Here is a 17,018-nt window from a genome sequence, read left to right on the forward strand (position 1 = left end):
CCTATTGCCACATTCAATCCCAAACCTCCAAGTTCCTTACCCTAGCACGCCATGGAATTTCTCAGCATCCACCCACAAACATTCAAATGCCGAAAATGCATATTTTCCAGTTGCTGTTTTTGCGCCCACATTTTGTAACATTGCAGCAGCCACTAGAGGTCGCTATGCTACTCGTTTAGAGCAACGCTCTTCAGAGCGGGTGCACTTTCGCAGATAAGACATCGTCACATTTTGACTTAAAACTTTCGTGACTGCAGCAATTCATATCAGGCCTGATGATGACGTCTTTGGTTTTTTTGCTTTTATTTAATTTGACTATGCTTATTTTCTATCTACGTTTCTTTACCGAAAGAACCAAGAATAAGACATCGTCAGTGTGAGGGTCGTCGCACGTTTTAAACCATTGGGGGGGGGGGGGGGGTTGACAGCAGCACGATGATGATGCTGGTGATGGTGGTGGTGGGGGTGTTCTCAACATTTGTGAATTGTCGAAGGCCGCACGTCAGGGGGCCGCACTAAAGGCCACCAGGGGCCCACCAGCGGCCCACGGGGCCTTGCGATGAAGAACGCCGGGAGGGAGCGCGTAATCTAGCGGCGCCTGACGCAGGGTTGGTGGACCACGAGGCGCTCGTACTTGCAAGGCTTGAGGTCGTAGAGTAAGTACGTTTGCTGGCCAATCTTGGTATTGTGGAGTATGTGAGCTATCCTCATTGGTGGTGCTGGCTTATTCCGGCGCCCTAAGGATTTTATTTTGCCACCACCAACCATTTCAATTTTTAAACTCTTTGTGAGATGGCCGAAGATATAGAGGCAAGAGTCCGATACGTAGTGAGATAAGGGAAGATGCAGATGACACAAATATGCGGTGAGATAAGAGATACGTCGACAGGATGCAGAAGTGCAGTAAGATGAGTTTGTATTTGGCGAATCTCCATTTGTATCGTGAATCTGGGACTCATTGAGCTATCTGCTTAGTTTGCGTATTCCCAGCACCACCACTGAGGTTAACTCCTCGCACGTGTCAAGGGGTTTTTTTACGGGTTCTCCGGCTTCCTCCCCCGATGGAGAAATACCCTCTAGACAAATAGTCTTGAGACTCAGTGAGGCGTCCCTGAATAAATGTATCGGTCATGATCGGGCCGTGTAACAATGAAGACAAAGGTCCCCCATATTGCCTTAACAGACTGTTGGGGCAAGTGTTGTCAGCGAGAACCTATGGAGGCCGGGACGGCACACGAAGGGGCAACACCACGCCCGGCCGCCTTTGTCTCCCCGGTGGCGTTGTTTGCACATCGCACCAGGTACTCATTTGAGGCTGAGTCGACCTAGAGGAGGCCAAGGACCGATTCAGATTTTTGTCAGCGCTGTTGGTCGTTGAGCGGAAATCGAACTCGGGTCGCCAGGTTCGTAGTGCAGCATAGCGCTAACTGCTGCGGCACCGCTCGCAACCTTGAAACAATAAGCACTGATCCACAATAAAAGCGACTCAGCCCTTCATCATCATCTGCGCGGTCGATCGAAAAAAGTGGTTTTGGAAAACGCCGAATGTTCGAGACTTGTGACGGATCGCCAGCTAAAGGAGGGGGAAACGCGCCCGTTTTGGTCGTTCACCGCGGAGATGGAGCGAATAGATCAACGGCCGTGTTGGAGCTGGAGGGATCAGTGCATCGCGGGACCGCGAGATGGGCGGCGGCGTGGGAAAGGGTCCTTCATTCAGTAGCGGATTGACCATGAATGGAATGACAGCACACTAATACCCACCACAAATGTGTGCCTAAACCCTAACTCACTGCACGTAGCCCGTGCGTTCGCGTGCGAGCTTTATCCGACTTTGGAAAATCCCAACGATGGCTTCCGTAGGCTCATAAATGCTTTCGTGTGTGCAAATCGCTCGCATGACGCCTGTGGCCCCTGCGTAAACGGTGGTGGCCTCTTTAAATCGCCGATATGACGGCGCGCGCGGTGTGGGAGGGGGGGGGTCTCTCAGTTGAAGTGTTTACAAAGTTGATGCTAAAAATAATTTGCCGAGGATGTGACTGGGGTAGCTGAGTAGGAGCGGCGGTGGGCTGTGTGGGGGGGGGGGGGATCTAAGATTTACGTCAGAGACTCTTGAGCCGGAACAACTTAGAGCCTGGGTTCGGATCCATGTTTAATTCTCACGCCTTAAGTCACAATCGCTATTAAGCCGTGTTGTCAAGTGTGGTATAGTAAATTGGTGGTGTCCGTCCTGTCACCAATGACTGTACAATGATAAGAATAATATCAACAACAAAAAATCCTGCTAATTGGAAGAGTAATGGTGATAATAGTACACATGATAATAATGCCAACTGTTGACCCACGAAAAAAACCTCATTGAGTTTTAAGAATATATTTTTTATTCTGGAGAGTTCTGCTACATTTGGGTGATTTGGCCAATTCCATCACGTGTAGCCCTTGAGCCCAAACGAGATATTTAACTTAATTATCCGCGCCACTTAAGGAGTGCCATCACTTTACTAGTTCCAAAAATAAAAAAAGAAACCTCTCCAGTAGTCGTGGTGCGACTGCGGTCATCCAGAACAGACCGTACATCGTGTAACGACGCAATGCACCGATTCGCAAATACGACGGAGACATCGCAGCGATGATGATGATGATGCAACTACTCCGCTACTCCTGACACCTGAATGTGAAATTGTAGTTTGTTGCTCTGCATCTACATCAGCAACCGGTGCGAGAGAAGCAGAAGACTCATCCCGATTTCTGTATGTGCGTGGCGACCTCAGATCCGTGCGTGCTGACGCCAACGCCTCTCCTCTCTACCGAATCCCTCCACCGCGGCCCCAATTTGCGCGGGATGCGGGTTAGGCCAGGGGGTCGGCAGCCTGCGGCTCCTGAGCCGCGCGAGGCTCTTTTCAGGACCGCTACGTGACCCTTATCCATGTCGCATCGCGGCTCTTTAAATATTGATGGGTGTTTTTTTTGTTTATACCGATTTCGCAAAAAAAATGCTCTTCTTGTTCTTTTTGGTTGCCTATCCCCCCTGGGATACGTTATCGTATTTTCATGTTCTACGATTTGATGAACAAAAGATTTGCTCGCTGGCTGGCTGGCTGGAGGAACGGACGGACAGTCACGTGCGAGCGAGCTGTTCAAGTCGTGGTTGAAAAAAAGAGTTGTGGCTGTGCGCAGTGGGTCCCCATGGTCACGGATTCCCACGTATTGACATAAAAATTGTTTCTTTTAACACGTGATAGTAGGCTTTTGCGACCAATATTATGCGTAATAAAGTTTATTTGTTCGTTAGATCGCGTAAATATAAACGTGTCGTTAAACCCGTCACCAACCGACACGGCCAATCGGTTAGGTTTGTCACGTATACAAAAAAACGTGCCAATCAGTTACTACTTCAGCACAGCGGTGTGTTGGAGAGTAAACCCAGAAGAAACACCCGTAACGTAAACGCGCTCACACGCTTACAAACAGACGCGCAGATGCGACGAGCACACGCTCGCACCACACGCCCGCAGGCGGAGACACAGTCACACAACCAGCTTCATTAAGGCGAGCTGCCAGCATTGTGACCGTGACCGTTTATTGTTTCGTTTCTGTTGAACAGATTTCGTTTTTTTAAAAAAAATTCTGCTTCTTCATAATCATCTTCTTTTCCCCCAAGAGCGCCCTCGTCGCGTTCAACGCCCGTGTTATGCCACAGCTCCGCTCGACACCCGGATTTGTGTGATGTCACATCAGAGCGGTGATGCCATTTGTTTACGAGGTGGAGAGGCTCACCTCAAAACCCCTTGACTTCTCCCCCGGCCTCTTAAATTTGAAGGACGACTTGCCAACAACATGGGTGCTTACACCGATACAGAGTGAGGTCTCACCGTATCGCCTTTGGTCGACTATTGGGGGCACGTGCTTGCTGGCGAGGAGCCCCTATGGAAAAGGTCGGTGACAGCGCATGATGCGGTGGGTGACCAACGTCACGCCCGGCCGCCTTTGTCTCCCCAGCGCTGGTGTTTTACACGCCGCGCCACGTACTCATATAAGGCTGAGTCGACCTAGGGGAGGCCCAGAACCGGTGCAGATATTCAGTGCACACATATACGGTTATGGAGGCGCTACTCAACATGCTGCCACCGCGACCCTCATCAGGACAAGCAGATCGAGAAACGAAGGAACGAAAAAAAGACAAACGCAGGAAAGCCTCGCTGCGATGTTTGGCCATGAATTCCATTCATAAACATTTGGCTTCATGTAGAGGACACGACGCATGCATTCGTACAGACGAGGGGACAACACAGCGCCTGGGTACGTAGGCGAACCCACTTTCTGTACTGCCATCTCTCAGATCAGCTGGCTTCAAGAGATATCTAAGATCAATTCTCTACGTGGCTTTGAATGACCATCCCACCCGCTCGTTCGTGTGTTATCTCATCGCACTGATGGTGACCATCAGCGTATCTGTAAGTGGAGTTTAATGCGTTGTATAACGTCCTCTACTTCCACTTGCCAATGGTGGATGAGGCACCCGCCCCTCTTCCCCACGCCGTGTGGATCATGGGAGTTATTTGACCATACTTGAGCACCCACGTGGGTGCGAGTTGGTTAATACGGATTGGGGCCCAGGATTGACTAAAATCCCGTTTCCGAGAATCGAACTCGGGCCGCCGGATTCACGACGCGTTGCGTAAAACCGCTCCGCCACCGCTCCCCCCCACCCCACCCTAACTCACTTCGATCAAAATAAACATCAGCGTTCGCTCTGTAAACCACTGGCGCTGTTAACCCACAGCTGTCACGATATTCGCAAACTTGTTATGACCAAATCACCTGGAATACGGCCGAAGGGCCATTGCCTGAAACGTCGCCTATCATGTTTCGAGTGGCCTCTCTATGGTAATCTCTGTGTTGTGAAAGGGGGGCCCATAGCCCGAAACGTCGCCTATTCACGACGCATCGCCGTTATCTGTGCGTTATAGATCGATCGTCCCTCCCTCCCTCTCTCCTATCGCCGTCTCGTGGCGAGAGACTCAAAACGCCGCTCGAACATCGCACGGGAGGAATTCACGATCGCCACTTTGACCACAGCCGGGCAGCGAACCCGGCCAGCTGGTGGGGGGGGGGGGGGGGTGTCACGTTTAATAGCGGAGTCAGCTAATCGTTGATCACCGTCGTCTCCGTTAGCGGGGCCCTGATTCAGTCGGGGGGTTGGGGGGGGTATGCCACATTCATCAACATTAAAACGACGCGAGGTAATTTTATTGTTCTCGTTCTGGTATTGATCAGCCTTCTGCCTACTTTTGGTTGTACACGGATGTGGAATAAATAACTTTATATATAATGCACAATTTAGCCCCTTGTTTACTGCACGTGTGTTGACGGGATCTCTGTGCTTACTACTGCACGTCTACTTTAGCAACAGCTGTGTGAACAGCACCAACAGCATCACCGATACGGGAGGAGAGGGAGTTCCGGTGGTGGATGGGTTGGGTGGATGTGTAGGAGGATACGCATAGTGCCATTTGAAAGGGGCGTAGACGAAAATTATGAAAAAAAAATAAGAGGGGGGAGGAGGAGAGAGGATGAGTGGGAGGGGTCCTCCGGAAGCTTACTCACGGAAAGCGCCACACGACGGCGGCGGCGATGTGTGTGTATATAAGGAGGGCCAGGGTGCATTCCCTCTATTCGTCAGTGTCGAGCACAAGAGCGAAGTCGGAGCGCACGCGGAGACCCATAGCTCACGGTTCCACTTTCCACTGACGCTCAGACTCACGATGAAGACGCAAACTCCGCTCGTTCTTCTCGTCTGTATTCTCTCCGTTGCGGGTGAGTTTCAATTACGCGCGGACAAAGACCACCCCCTCAACATGCTGTTGGGGGCAAGTGCTGTTAGCGAGCACCTATTAATGTCGGACCGGGCCACGGTGCGGTGCGGGCAGCGTTTGCCTCACTGGTGCCGATGTTTATGCATAGGATTGAGTTGTACCTTAAGGCTGAGTGGACCTAGGGGATGCACAGAACGGCTTCAGAAGTGATTGGTGTTTCGGCGTTAGTCGTGGTCGGGAATTGGATCGAGGCCACCGGATGGATGCACGCGGCGCGGTGCGCCAACTGCTGCACCGCCGCTCCAATTACAAAAAAAGACAAAGATCCCCGTGTAGCCTTAACAGACTGTCGGGGCAAGTGCTGTTAGCGGGTAGCGCCTATGAAGGCCGGAACGGAACACGAGGGGTGGGTGGCCAGCACCACGCTCGCTTTGTCTCCCCAGTGGCGATGTTTACACACCACACCAGGCAGTCATTTGAGGCTGAGTCGACCCAGGGGAGGCCCAGGACCGGTTAAAATAATCGTCACTGTTGGTGTTTGCCGTGAGCGGGAATCGAATTCGGGTCGCCGGGTTTATAGCGCAGCGTAGCGTTAACCGCTGCACTACTGCTCCCCACGGTACACACGGAACGATACACACACACGCTACACACGGACGACACATACGTGTGGCATATACAAATATCCCCCGTATAGCCTGAACAGACTGTTGGGGGCAAGCGCTGTTTCGCGAGCGCTCGTAACACATTCACTGGCGCGCGCTCGCACAAGACATCCGCGGGCAAGTGCAGTCACACAACGACACAGACGCACGTGCGCACCGAGACACAAACCAGTTTTGTGTGAGCGTGTGGTTCGTTACAAGCACCGGCACGATCGTAGGCGTGAAATAGAACACCCGGACGGTGTCTCGCAATTCAGCGCGAGTGGGTGTTCAGAAACTCCGGCGAGGGCCGCTTCAAAGCTTTGCCGCGCTGCCGTGAAGCGTCTGCACGCCTCTTTACCGCCGCTAAGATGCACGCGCGGATGCCACTCTCGCGACGGCATCGAGAGCACGAAATGAGGAGCGCTGCTGCTGCTGATGATAAACGCTTAGAACATTGCCCGAAAAGCTTCGGAGCATGGATAGGATTGCGGAGCTCGGGCAATTGTTGGAGGCGCCGGCAATTCGCCTGGCTGCTGCTGCTGCTGCTGCTGATGCTCAAAATGACGAATTCCCCCCCCCCCCACCCCCGTCTTCCAGTTGTCCTGAGCAGAAGCGACAATGATATTCCTTCGAGAGCCGGCACCGCCGCGACCCGGCCAGAGGAGAGTCCTCCCGCCGTCACCTCGCCGTCCCCTGGTCACGAGATATCTCCGCGCCCTTTCTCCGAAGACGACGAAGACTACAGCGACGACGACGACGACCACTACAGCGACGAGGAGGATGTTGACTACGAGATGAGCGGCGCGTCCGAAGGACATTTTGAAACGGAGCACCTGATGGCGGCCGTGCGCTCGGGTCCGACGCAGCAGAGCAAGCCTCCCGTCGCCAAGGGAAAGAAGGGCAATAAGAAGGGCAAGGGCAATAAGAAAGGCAAGGGGAAGAAGAAGTCGAACGACGGGAAGAAGAAGAAGAAGCCCAAGGGCGAGAGCCAGACACGTGGACACTTTTCGGACTGCCCCGAGCCCAACTACTGCGTGCACGGCACGTGTCGCTTCGCCGAGGCGCTGCAGCAGCCCCAATGCGTGTAAGTAGAGGGGAGAGACAAAGGCGCTCGGGTCGCGTAATTGGATGAGGCTTGACGGCGGCGGAAGGGCGGCGGTGGTGGTCGTTGTGCGAAGCAATGGTTGATGGTGGTGTCGCTGCTCCCGCTGATGATGTTGTTGGTTATTGTTGCTGCTGCTGCTGCAGCTGGGGTTGGTTATGATTTTGCGGCTGTTGATATTACTGCGGCTGTTGATATTACTGCTGCTGTTGATCATCATGCTCCTGGTGCGTAATCGTAATGACCATATTGATGATATTGACGAGTTATCATCAATGTCGATGATTTATCATCAATCTCATATTGGTAAATGGGACGACGTTATTGATAAACGGGACAACATTGATCCTACGCATGCATGCACGGTTCGGTGGGGAGACACTCATCCAGCAATGTACAATATAATATGCACGACATTATTGGCAATCGGCATGCGTATGCAAGCAGCGCTCTGTAAAGCCTCTGATTGGCATAGTCGGCTACGTACGGCGCGAAAGAAGTTCAACATACGTACTCGACGGGGGGAATACGCCCGTGATCTCGTGAGATCTCGGAAGGCAAACAGGCTTCGAGCCTTGGCTTGGTCCGGCACAAACAGGGGCGCGATGGGAGGCTGTTTGGGGGGTCAGCGGAAGACAGTGCAGCGAGATCCGTCGTCGTTGTACTCTACTTCTATACCCCTGGTTCGACCAAATCTATGCTCCCTTAGCCTACGCCCCCGCGCACTGAACCGGCGGATTGTCAAATTACAATCGCGTGTGGATTGCCCAATGGCTCTGTGTTATGAACGTGGTATTATTTTGCAAGTGTATCATTCACGATTGTGTGTATGTGGGTAGAGGGGAAGGGGTGGGTCCCGTGCAATTTCTGGCTCACGCCATTGCAGTTTCTGGCTTCAACGTTGGCTCAACGTTTGCCCAACGTTAGCTTAACGTTGGTACGTGTGTACAACCGTTGGCCCAAAGTCCCACGTATACCGGATAAAACTACATACAGGGTTTTGATTTAAAGCTTTCGTGACTGTCAGTGATTCATATTCATGGTTCTTTCGGTAAAGTCACGTTGACTTTACAAGGGTGTTTAAAATGTTTTTTTTTAACACTTCTGAGAATTTGCAACAATACCACGAGACACGTGCCTCCGGGCTCTGGAGAATATTCCAGGCACGCGTTGGAGACTCTTTGACTTTTTGACCCGACAACTAACAGCCCTCTCTGTGCCTTGCCCCCCCCCCGCCCCATGCGTACAGATGTCCCACAGGCTACATGGGCATGAGGTGCGAGTCGGTGACGCTGCCCGTGACCAAGCAGGAGGATAGCCTCCACACGAGGACCATCGCCCTGGCCGCCCTGGTCATCTCATGCCTGGCCCTCATCGTCTGCGCCGTCACCTCCATCCTCTTCAGGTGAGCATCCCGCGAAACGGCGAGAGACGGAGGAATATCGGTCGTGAATCTCATAATGAAAGCCACAGCAATAATGACAACAAAGACAATAGCCACCCACACGTGCGTAAATCATCAGACTGCGGCCCTTAATAAAAGACCTTGCAAAGGGGACCCCCTCCAGCTGACCACCCCCCCCCCCCCCGACGCACCCTCCCCCCTTCCAAACCGAGAGTCAGTTGTCCCCTGTGCGTCACAACCTGTACGCACAGGGGTCCGTAGCCTTTGTTCACCGTCCGGTGGTGACAGCTGATTGGAATGTGGACCTGGTGCCTAGCGCAGCGAGGAAGCGCGATGCACAGAGCGCGTGACATTGCAACGAGGAACTACGAACGACAGAATATCGTGGCAAAGTCATTCAAACAACCGCGGTGGTGCTGCTACAGCGGCGTCGCGGGTGAGCAGCACCGGATGGCCCTCGCTACGATTCCAGCTAACCGGCGACGCATTTGAAAGAACGGTGCGAGTTTTCTTGAAATCGCCGTCTTTTCACCACGCCAGTTGTAAAGGAACGCGCTACAGTTAGTTGATCGGCCGGTCAAGCGCGGTTCGCGTTCGAGCGTGGGTTACTCCCGATTCTTCCGAGACTTACCGGCAAGCGCGTGAGAGGAGGCCCACAGCGGCCTCGAGAGGGCCTCTCCAGAGCAACTCTCGAGCGGGGGGTCCTTTTCGCCAGCAGCGGCGTGGGCGGGCGGATTCGAGGGCAGCGGCGAGATGCAATCGACGGTGGAACGTGACTTGTCACGTTCCAGCTTGCTCAAGGGGAGAGCGCGCGTCACGGAAGGGCCGTAGAGTTCGCTGAACTGGACGTCCCACAAAGCAAACATCTTTCGGGTAAAAGGCAAAATAAAAAAGTTATCCCGTTTGCCATCCGTGACGTAAGTAACAAACGGAACCAAAAAAGAAAATCCCTTACGTGGTCACTGTGAGCAATGGAAACGGGGCGTTGCGCCGAGTCCAAGGGTTGATGGTTATCGAAGTGGGCGGGTGGGAGGTGAGTGGGGGGTGGGTGAGTGAGTGCGGCAGTGACGCCCTTTTGAAGCCGACCCCGTTGTTCACGCGATAAGAGTCCCCCCCACCCCCCTCCCCCGGCATAGACCACGACGATGACGATGGCGACGCTGCGTTTCATTCGTGCCCGTAAATTCCCCCGAGCTCCGGTCATCATCACCGCAGCTAGCGGTGCATCGCTCTGTGCGTCGGAGAACGCGGCGGGTGAAGATGACGTCGTAGAACCACTGTCACACACGCTGCCGCAAAATAGCGTTCAACACGCTTCGACGAAATCGACTTTTATCATTGAGCTAAATGTAATGCGGGACCTTGTTTAACGTGGCTTTTAAACAAAAAAAGCATTAAATATGGCGCGCTTTTTAGAGTCTGGTTTAACGACTCGTTCTTTGTCGATATTGCATTGGCGGTGGCGCAGAGGCACACCACAACGGCTGGAATCACGCGGCCACACTCGTTATCATTGCGGGGGTCATCGCCGTTTTATCACCGCGTGCCTCCTCTGCTTCATAGAGGGACGTTAAAGACACCCCCCCCCCCACACACACCATCCCCCCCACCCACCATCCCCTCCCACCGCCCCTGTCGTCACCGACAAACCCCCATGGCGTCATTCGCAAAAGTAGCCCATCGCGTGACAACATCAAGTTTTGCCAAATTACAAAATTACTGTACACCGCAAATTGCTCCACTGGGATATTACACACACACACAAAGATAAAGATGCTTCCTCCCCCCCCATTATAGCCTTCACAGACTGCTGGGGCAAGTGCTGTTAGCAAGCACCTATCCACATGCACAGCAGCAGCGGTGGTCACCATTGCTTTCAACCACTGCCAGATCGCTCTTGCAAATGAGACTCTATGCTGGTGTCTTGAGTGTTCACCCGGTTCATAACCCGGTTAATCGATTTACGGAGCGATTTTTTTCTTCTTTAATTATTTTTTTTCCTTTTTTCTTCTTCTTCCTCGTATTCTTCTTCTTCTTAATGAATTTCCTTCACTGTGTTCTTCCCAGCAGGCGGTCGAAAAGGAGGAGAGACATGGACCTGGAGTCGCTGACCGGGAAATACCGCGATGGGCGCAACTAGAGTGGAGAGAAAGAGAGAGAGAGAGGAAGATCTCGAGACGCTGTGTGAAGAGAGAGAGAGACTCCCAAGTGCAATTCACGACTCCTACTGAAGACGCTCAGCCAAGCAAGCCCGGTCCATGTTGGCGATCCACGCGATCGCGAGCATACAACCAGGCGCCATCTCTTTGGGTCAACCGCATTTCAATGTGCGTGCGTGCGTGCACTCGCCCGTGCGCACGCAAGCACGCAAGCGCAACATGTGTGCACACGTGTGTGCACACATGTGCACACACGTGTGCGCGCGTGTGTATGTGTGTGTGTGTGCGCGCGTGGAAAAACACCGGTGGCTCTCATAGGAATGTGGCCTTTCCAGCCGTTATCTTTTAGGGAGATAAGTGGAGGGAGATGATAGCCACCACATATGAACATAGATAGACACACACCACGTAATGTTAAATACTGTTATTTATATATATTATATATATTTGTGTTTGAACGTATAAACCGTTATGTAGGTTTACATTATTTAGTTCTTTCGTGACATATGTGTATATTCGTACAATACACACAGTGGACAAACACAAAGATATCCCGTATAGCTCTACAGACTATCAGGGCAAGTGCTGTTAGGAGGCACACCTCTGAAGGAAACACACATACATGCTCGCACAGACACACAAGGGTACACACACGGACATGCTGACATACACATAGATAGCAGAGACAAAGGCACCCCGTGTAGCCTTACCAGACGATTGGGGCAGGTGCTGTTAGCGAGTGGCACCTATGAATGACGACACAAGAGGGGGTGGGTGGCCAGCACCACGCCCGGCCGCTTTTGTCTCTCTCGTGGCGATGTTTAAACACCGTCTCAGGTACTCGTTTGAGGCCGAGTCGATCCGGTTCAGATATTCGTCGGTGGTTGTTGGCCCTGAGAGGCAATCGAACTCGGGAAAGCCGGGGTTCATCGTGCAGGACGCTAACCACTTCGTCATCCGCTGCACTACCGCTGCCCACACACACACCCATCTGTTACACACACACACACACGCACATGCACACGTGATGGTACAAGATGGTCAAAGTGCAAGGTCACTGCTCATAACGAGCGCCCACGATTTGAGACAATGGTTGAAAAGACAAAGGATAGCGTGGCTTTGTTCATTGTTCAATCGGAACAATCGCACTTTAGCACCCTGACCTTTGTGGTAGAGTCCAATGTATAAACAAAACAAAGGCAAAGATCCCCCGTATAGCCTTAACAGGCTGTGGGGGCAAGTGCTGCTAGCGAGCACCTATAAAGGCCGGCACGGTACACGAGGAGGTGGATGGGCAGCACCACGCCCGGTCGCCTTTGTCTCCCTAGTGGCGATGTTTACACATCGCACCTGGTACTAATTTGAGACTGAGTCGACTTAGGGGAGGCCCAGGACAGGTTCAGATAATCGACACCAGTGCTGTTGGCCGTGAGCGGGAATCGAACTCGGCGCAACCGGGTTCGGAGGGAAGCGCGCTAACCGTTGCGCCACCGCTCCATTGCGCCAGCTCTTAACAAACGATTAAAGAGCGACCCCCTTCCCCCCCCCCCCCCCCAACTGTTTTAGGGCATCGTTACAAGCGTTCACGAAACTAGGCATGACATTACAATAACGCCACACACCTCTCTACCGGATTATACGACACCCACCCCCCCACCAACTTTTTTTTTAATTTAAAACAAAACGGTGCGTCTTCTAGTCGTCCTGAGAATGCGGTAATCAGGGACACAAAGCAAGGCATCTCAGCGCTGCGACTGCTGAATTAGAGTGCTGGGGACTAATGTCTGAGTAGATGTCTGAGTACACGACTCTCGTTTGCAAGCAAGTGTTGGAACGGGCGCGGTATGGAGGCTGTTACATGTAATTTAAGCAATTGCCAGTATTATTTCATTTAGCTGTATAACAAACACTGCCAGTGGAATATTTTTTTAAATATACAATACACGTCAGTTTAAGTACCGTATTTAAGAGGAAGCAGTGGTAATTTATGTTCTTCTCAAAACTTTTGAGTTTTTTGTTGTTGTAAATACAATGTGCTGATGATGGATGAAACAATATCATTGTACAAAAAAAATATCACATCCACTCTATCATCCAGCAGTGGATTTATTGAGTATTTATGACTAATCTTGTTGATGATGATGATGACGACGACGATGTGATTAAAAGTTGAATGAAGTTATTGCTTCCGGTTCGGATTGAAGATGCAAAACTCCCTGCATATGTATCTATGTATGTCTGTATGTATGTGTGTGTGTGCAGTATGTTTGTTGAACTTATTTCGCACCGTACATAACCAAATGTGCTCGTCGAATCGAGATCGCCATGCGAAATGGTCACGTGGCTGGGCGGCAAGGTTGCGCCAGTTCAAATCCATCATCCCTCCGGGGATCGATACAATGAGTCGCATTACTCTTTGGTGGAAGTCAACAGTGGTTGTCCGATGGGTTTGACCCCACGCTCGCCTCCCCGCCATAGCAACGTGGAATTTCGACTTCCCCTGGCTCAAAAGTAAACACTATGGGACCTATTCATATTCTTAGCTCTTTCGGTAAAGTCACGTTGAAGGGAAACAATAAAATAATAAAATATATATTAAACAATAAAAAATTCTCACGACGTTTCGACCATAACACAAACGGTCGACAAACAAAAAAAAGCAATAGGAACAACGCACGTTTCTTGTGTAGCTAAAGCGTGACAAAGTCCGCGCATTTATTTACAAAACCAGAAACTCCAGTCCAGGGGACTCCAGGCCGCGTTTTTCTTCCTACCCAGGCCCGGTTTTCTCAATGCGCCCGGGCATTTACGCAACAAGTATTTTCCATCGCAACAATTGAACGCGTCAACCCATGGAACGACACGAAAACCAGAACTGGATCGGAAAATAAAATAAAAATTCAGTCGTCCATAACACAAAGAGGAAGCAAAATATATCGGCGACGTTTCGGGTAATGCATATTCTTCTCTTGATATATATTTTAATGATCCTACCGGGTCATGCTGTGGTCAATTTTTGGATGGACGTCGATTCACAATATCATCATCATCATCATCAAGATAATCATCATCATTCCGATCATCATGGCCACTGACATCATCATCCTAATGGCTATCGTCACCACCATTGTCATCATGTTGATCAGTATCATCGATGTCACCACCACCGCCACCACCACCATCATTGGCATCTTCACCAACGTCAGCATCCCAACTATTATCATCATCACAACCACCAACACCACCGTCGCGACAACACTAACCAAAGACAAATATCCACCGTGTAGCCTTAACAGACTGTTGGGGCAAGTCAGTGAGCATCTATGTAGGCCGGAACACCACACGAGGCGGTAGCTGGCCAGCACCACGCCTGGTCGCCTTTGTCTCCCCAGTGGCGATGTTTACACACCAGGTACTCAGATGATGCTGAGGACCGGTTCAGATAATCGTCACTGGGTGTTGGCCGTGAGCGGGAATCGAACCCGGGGTCGCCAGGTTCGGAGTGCAGCACGCTAACCGCGACGCTACCGCTCCCCACAACAGTAACCACTACCACCACCATCATTGCATCATCAAGCATGATTAATCATTATCCCTCCGTGGCCGATAAAAATAATGACAATGTCGTGTGAAGCCAACAGTTTTCCGCCATAGTACTCTGGAATTTCCTTTACTAGCTAAGAACTGCCAATGGAAATGGCAGACACCTTTACCCGAGAATCTCCGTTCAGATTCAGATGTCAAAAGCCACCCGTGATGAGAATGAGACACATCACACTGTGAGCTGGACCTCTTTACTCGAGGAGTCAAACTCAGGTGACCCGGCGCATAATCCTGCAGCGGCATCACCAATTGTCACGAGCAATGATCGCCCTTGAAGCCGAAATAATCATGACAAACTTCCGATACAGCAGGGGGGTGGGAACCTACGTCTCGTGGGCTGCGAGAGGCTCATCGAATTCATTCCATGCTCCCAGCAGGGACCACACGAGGCGTGCCATCTCACGTCGGGACCCCGGCTCTCGCATGAACTCCGTTGCGACGCCATTTGATGTCTGTTGAAGGCGAACGACGCGGCAATCTATTCCTTTCAACGAGCCCTTAACAAATTTTGATTTAAAGCTTTCGTAACTGCAGTGATTCATAGTCTTGGCTCTTTCGGTAAAGTCACGTTGAAGGGAAACAATAAAATATTAAAATATATATAAAACAATAACATTCTCACGACGTTTCGACCGTAACACAAACAGTCATCATCAGGTGTGAAAACCAACGGCAAGAAACCGCCACTTCTTTCAAATGTTTCTTGCCGTTGGTTTTCACACCTGATGATGACTGTGTTACAGTCGAAACGTCGTGAGAATTGTATTGTTTTATATATTTATTTATTATTTTATTGCTTCCCTTCAACGCGACTTTACCGAAAGAACCAAGAGTATGAGCCCTTAACAATTCAAAGTTTTGTTTCTTGTGCGCATTCGTCCTCGCTGCGCCTGGGCCCGACGTGACATAACAGAATGATCAGCGCCAGGTGGGTCGCGGCGTTTATGTGTGCGGTGGGACGGACTCGCTAAAAAAATAATAATCCGATTTTCACTTCCGTTTATTGGGGACCCCGGGGTCCCGCCATAAGGTTCAATTACCCGTCCGCACAGCAGGTGCACTCATCGGAGTCTAGAGACGGGAGGGTATGCACAAATCTATATTTGAACATGGAAACACCGCGTTTCTAATTTCAGCACGCGGAGTAGTGCTTTCGAATCTCTTTATTAAAGGGGAAAAAAGTACAAACTAGCCTGCGAAAAGCAATCCACCAAGGGAGCCTCGTTAGTTTCTAACCACAAATTGGGTTCCGAGTTTAATCCGAACGCGCACGCGCGCTGTCCGCGCCTCTCTCTATGCCAGTTGGCTCGTAACCTGGGGGTGCATGCACCCCCTTGTTGCATATGCCGGGTATGAAAATTTTGATGAAAAAAAAATGAAATTTGGAAAAATATGTAATTATCCGAAATTATGTTAAGTGATGTAATTACGCGCATGCATTATGCTAATTCTAGAGATAATCGCATTGTTTTATGCGAAGGTATGCGATTATGCTAATGCGAGCCGTTATGATAATTAGCCCCTGCCTCGCTGACGAGGGTAGTGTCATCAATCGGGATAAGACAATGCATTGTATGAAGTTATGCAGGTGTGCTGTAAGTATGCCAGATTAAGCTCGGTTTCGTTGTCTTGGTTCGTATTATCGATCGGTATAATACAATTATTCTCGCTTTAACATTTACTGATTATGTATTAGTGTGTTATGTCAGGTCTCCAAATTCAAATCTCACCGCAGGACACAGTTCTTATAATTAAGATTATTATGCATGAACTTGGGAAGGAACCACTCGGACACTTCTGTGTTAAGCAATTTTAATTTCTAAACAAAAACCTTAACACTCTAATATGCGATTTCTTATACTTGAAATTGTCAACACAGTACTCCAGGAGATGTTCCCCTCATTGATCCATACATTTAACCCTCAATGATCACGTTTGTTAACTGGGTAACATAACAATGGATTACTTCCTCAGAGTAACATGAGCATATACGGCAAATAGGAACAAAAAATCCTTAAAAATTCATGCAACGATATTCATTCATACGAAGGCAATAAAGAAACATGTCCTGAAGGCAAAGTATACGGTAATTAATTCATGAGCAAGATTACGTAATTGCGAAATGTCTTGGAACAAGGGTGTGTGGCAGTACGCCTGCTTCAGTAAATACTCATCAATTGGCTAAGGCTTCATGGATTCATACATTTAACCCTCAATGATCACTTTTGCTAATTGGGTAACAGAACAATTGATTACTTCCTCAGAGTAACACGAGCATATACGGCAAAT

General features: G+C 50.4%; 1 protein-coding gene across 2 annotated transcripts; it reads left to right on the top strand.

Annotated features, from left to right (window-relative positions):
* The first annotated feature begins 5,654 nt into the window (after positions 1-5,654).
* LOC116950993 (uncharacterized) lies at positions 5,655-13,304 on the top strand. Of its 2 annotated transcripts, none has more exons than XM_032969249.2 (4): positions 5,655-5,814; positions 7,058-7,544; positions 8,812-8,967; positions 11,035-13,304. In XM_032969249.2, the coding sequence occupies exons 1-4, from the start codon at positions 5,763-5,765 to the stop codon at positions 11,105-11,107; spliced, it is 768 nt and encodes a 255-aa protein (XP_032825140.2). In that variant the 5' UTR covers positions 5,655-5,762; the 3' UTR covers positions 11,108-13,304. The 2 variants fall into 2 exon arrangements, with proteins under 2 accessions (XP_032825140.2, XP_032825141.2); XM_032969250.2 differs by having other exon boundaries at positions 5,659-5,814; positions 11,038-13,304.
* Positions 13,305-17,018: the final 3,714 nt, after the last annotated feature.

Source organism: Petromyzon marinus, chromosome 41 (assembly GCF_048934315.1).
Source record: "Petromyzon marinus isolate PM22_M1 ecotype Great Lakes invasive population chromosome 41, UKy_Petmar_22M1.pri1.0, whole genome shotgun sequence".
In the NCBI taxonomy this organism is placed as follows: Eukaryota; Metazoa; Chordata; class Hyperoartia; order Petromyzontiformes; family Petromyzontidae; genus Petromyzon; species Petromyzon marinus.

Coding starts and splice junctions, on each gene's coding strand:
- LOC116950993 (XM_032969249.2), top strand. CDS start 5,763: ATGAAGACGCAAACTCCGCTCGTTCTTCTCGTCTGTATTCTCTCCGTT. Junction 7,545..8,811: donor CTGCAGCAGCCCCAATGCGT/GTAAGTAGAGGG, acceptor CCATGCGTACAG/ATGTCCCACAGGCTACATGG. Junction 8,968..11,034: donor GTCACCTCCATCCTCTTCAG/GTGAGCATCCCG, acceptor TGTTCTTCCCAG/CAGGCGGTCGAAAAGGAGGA.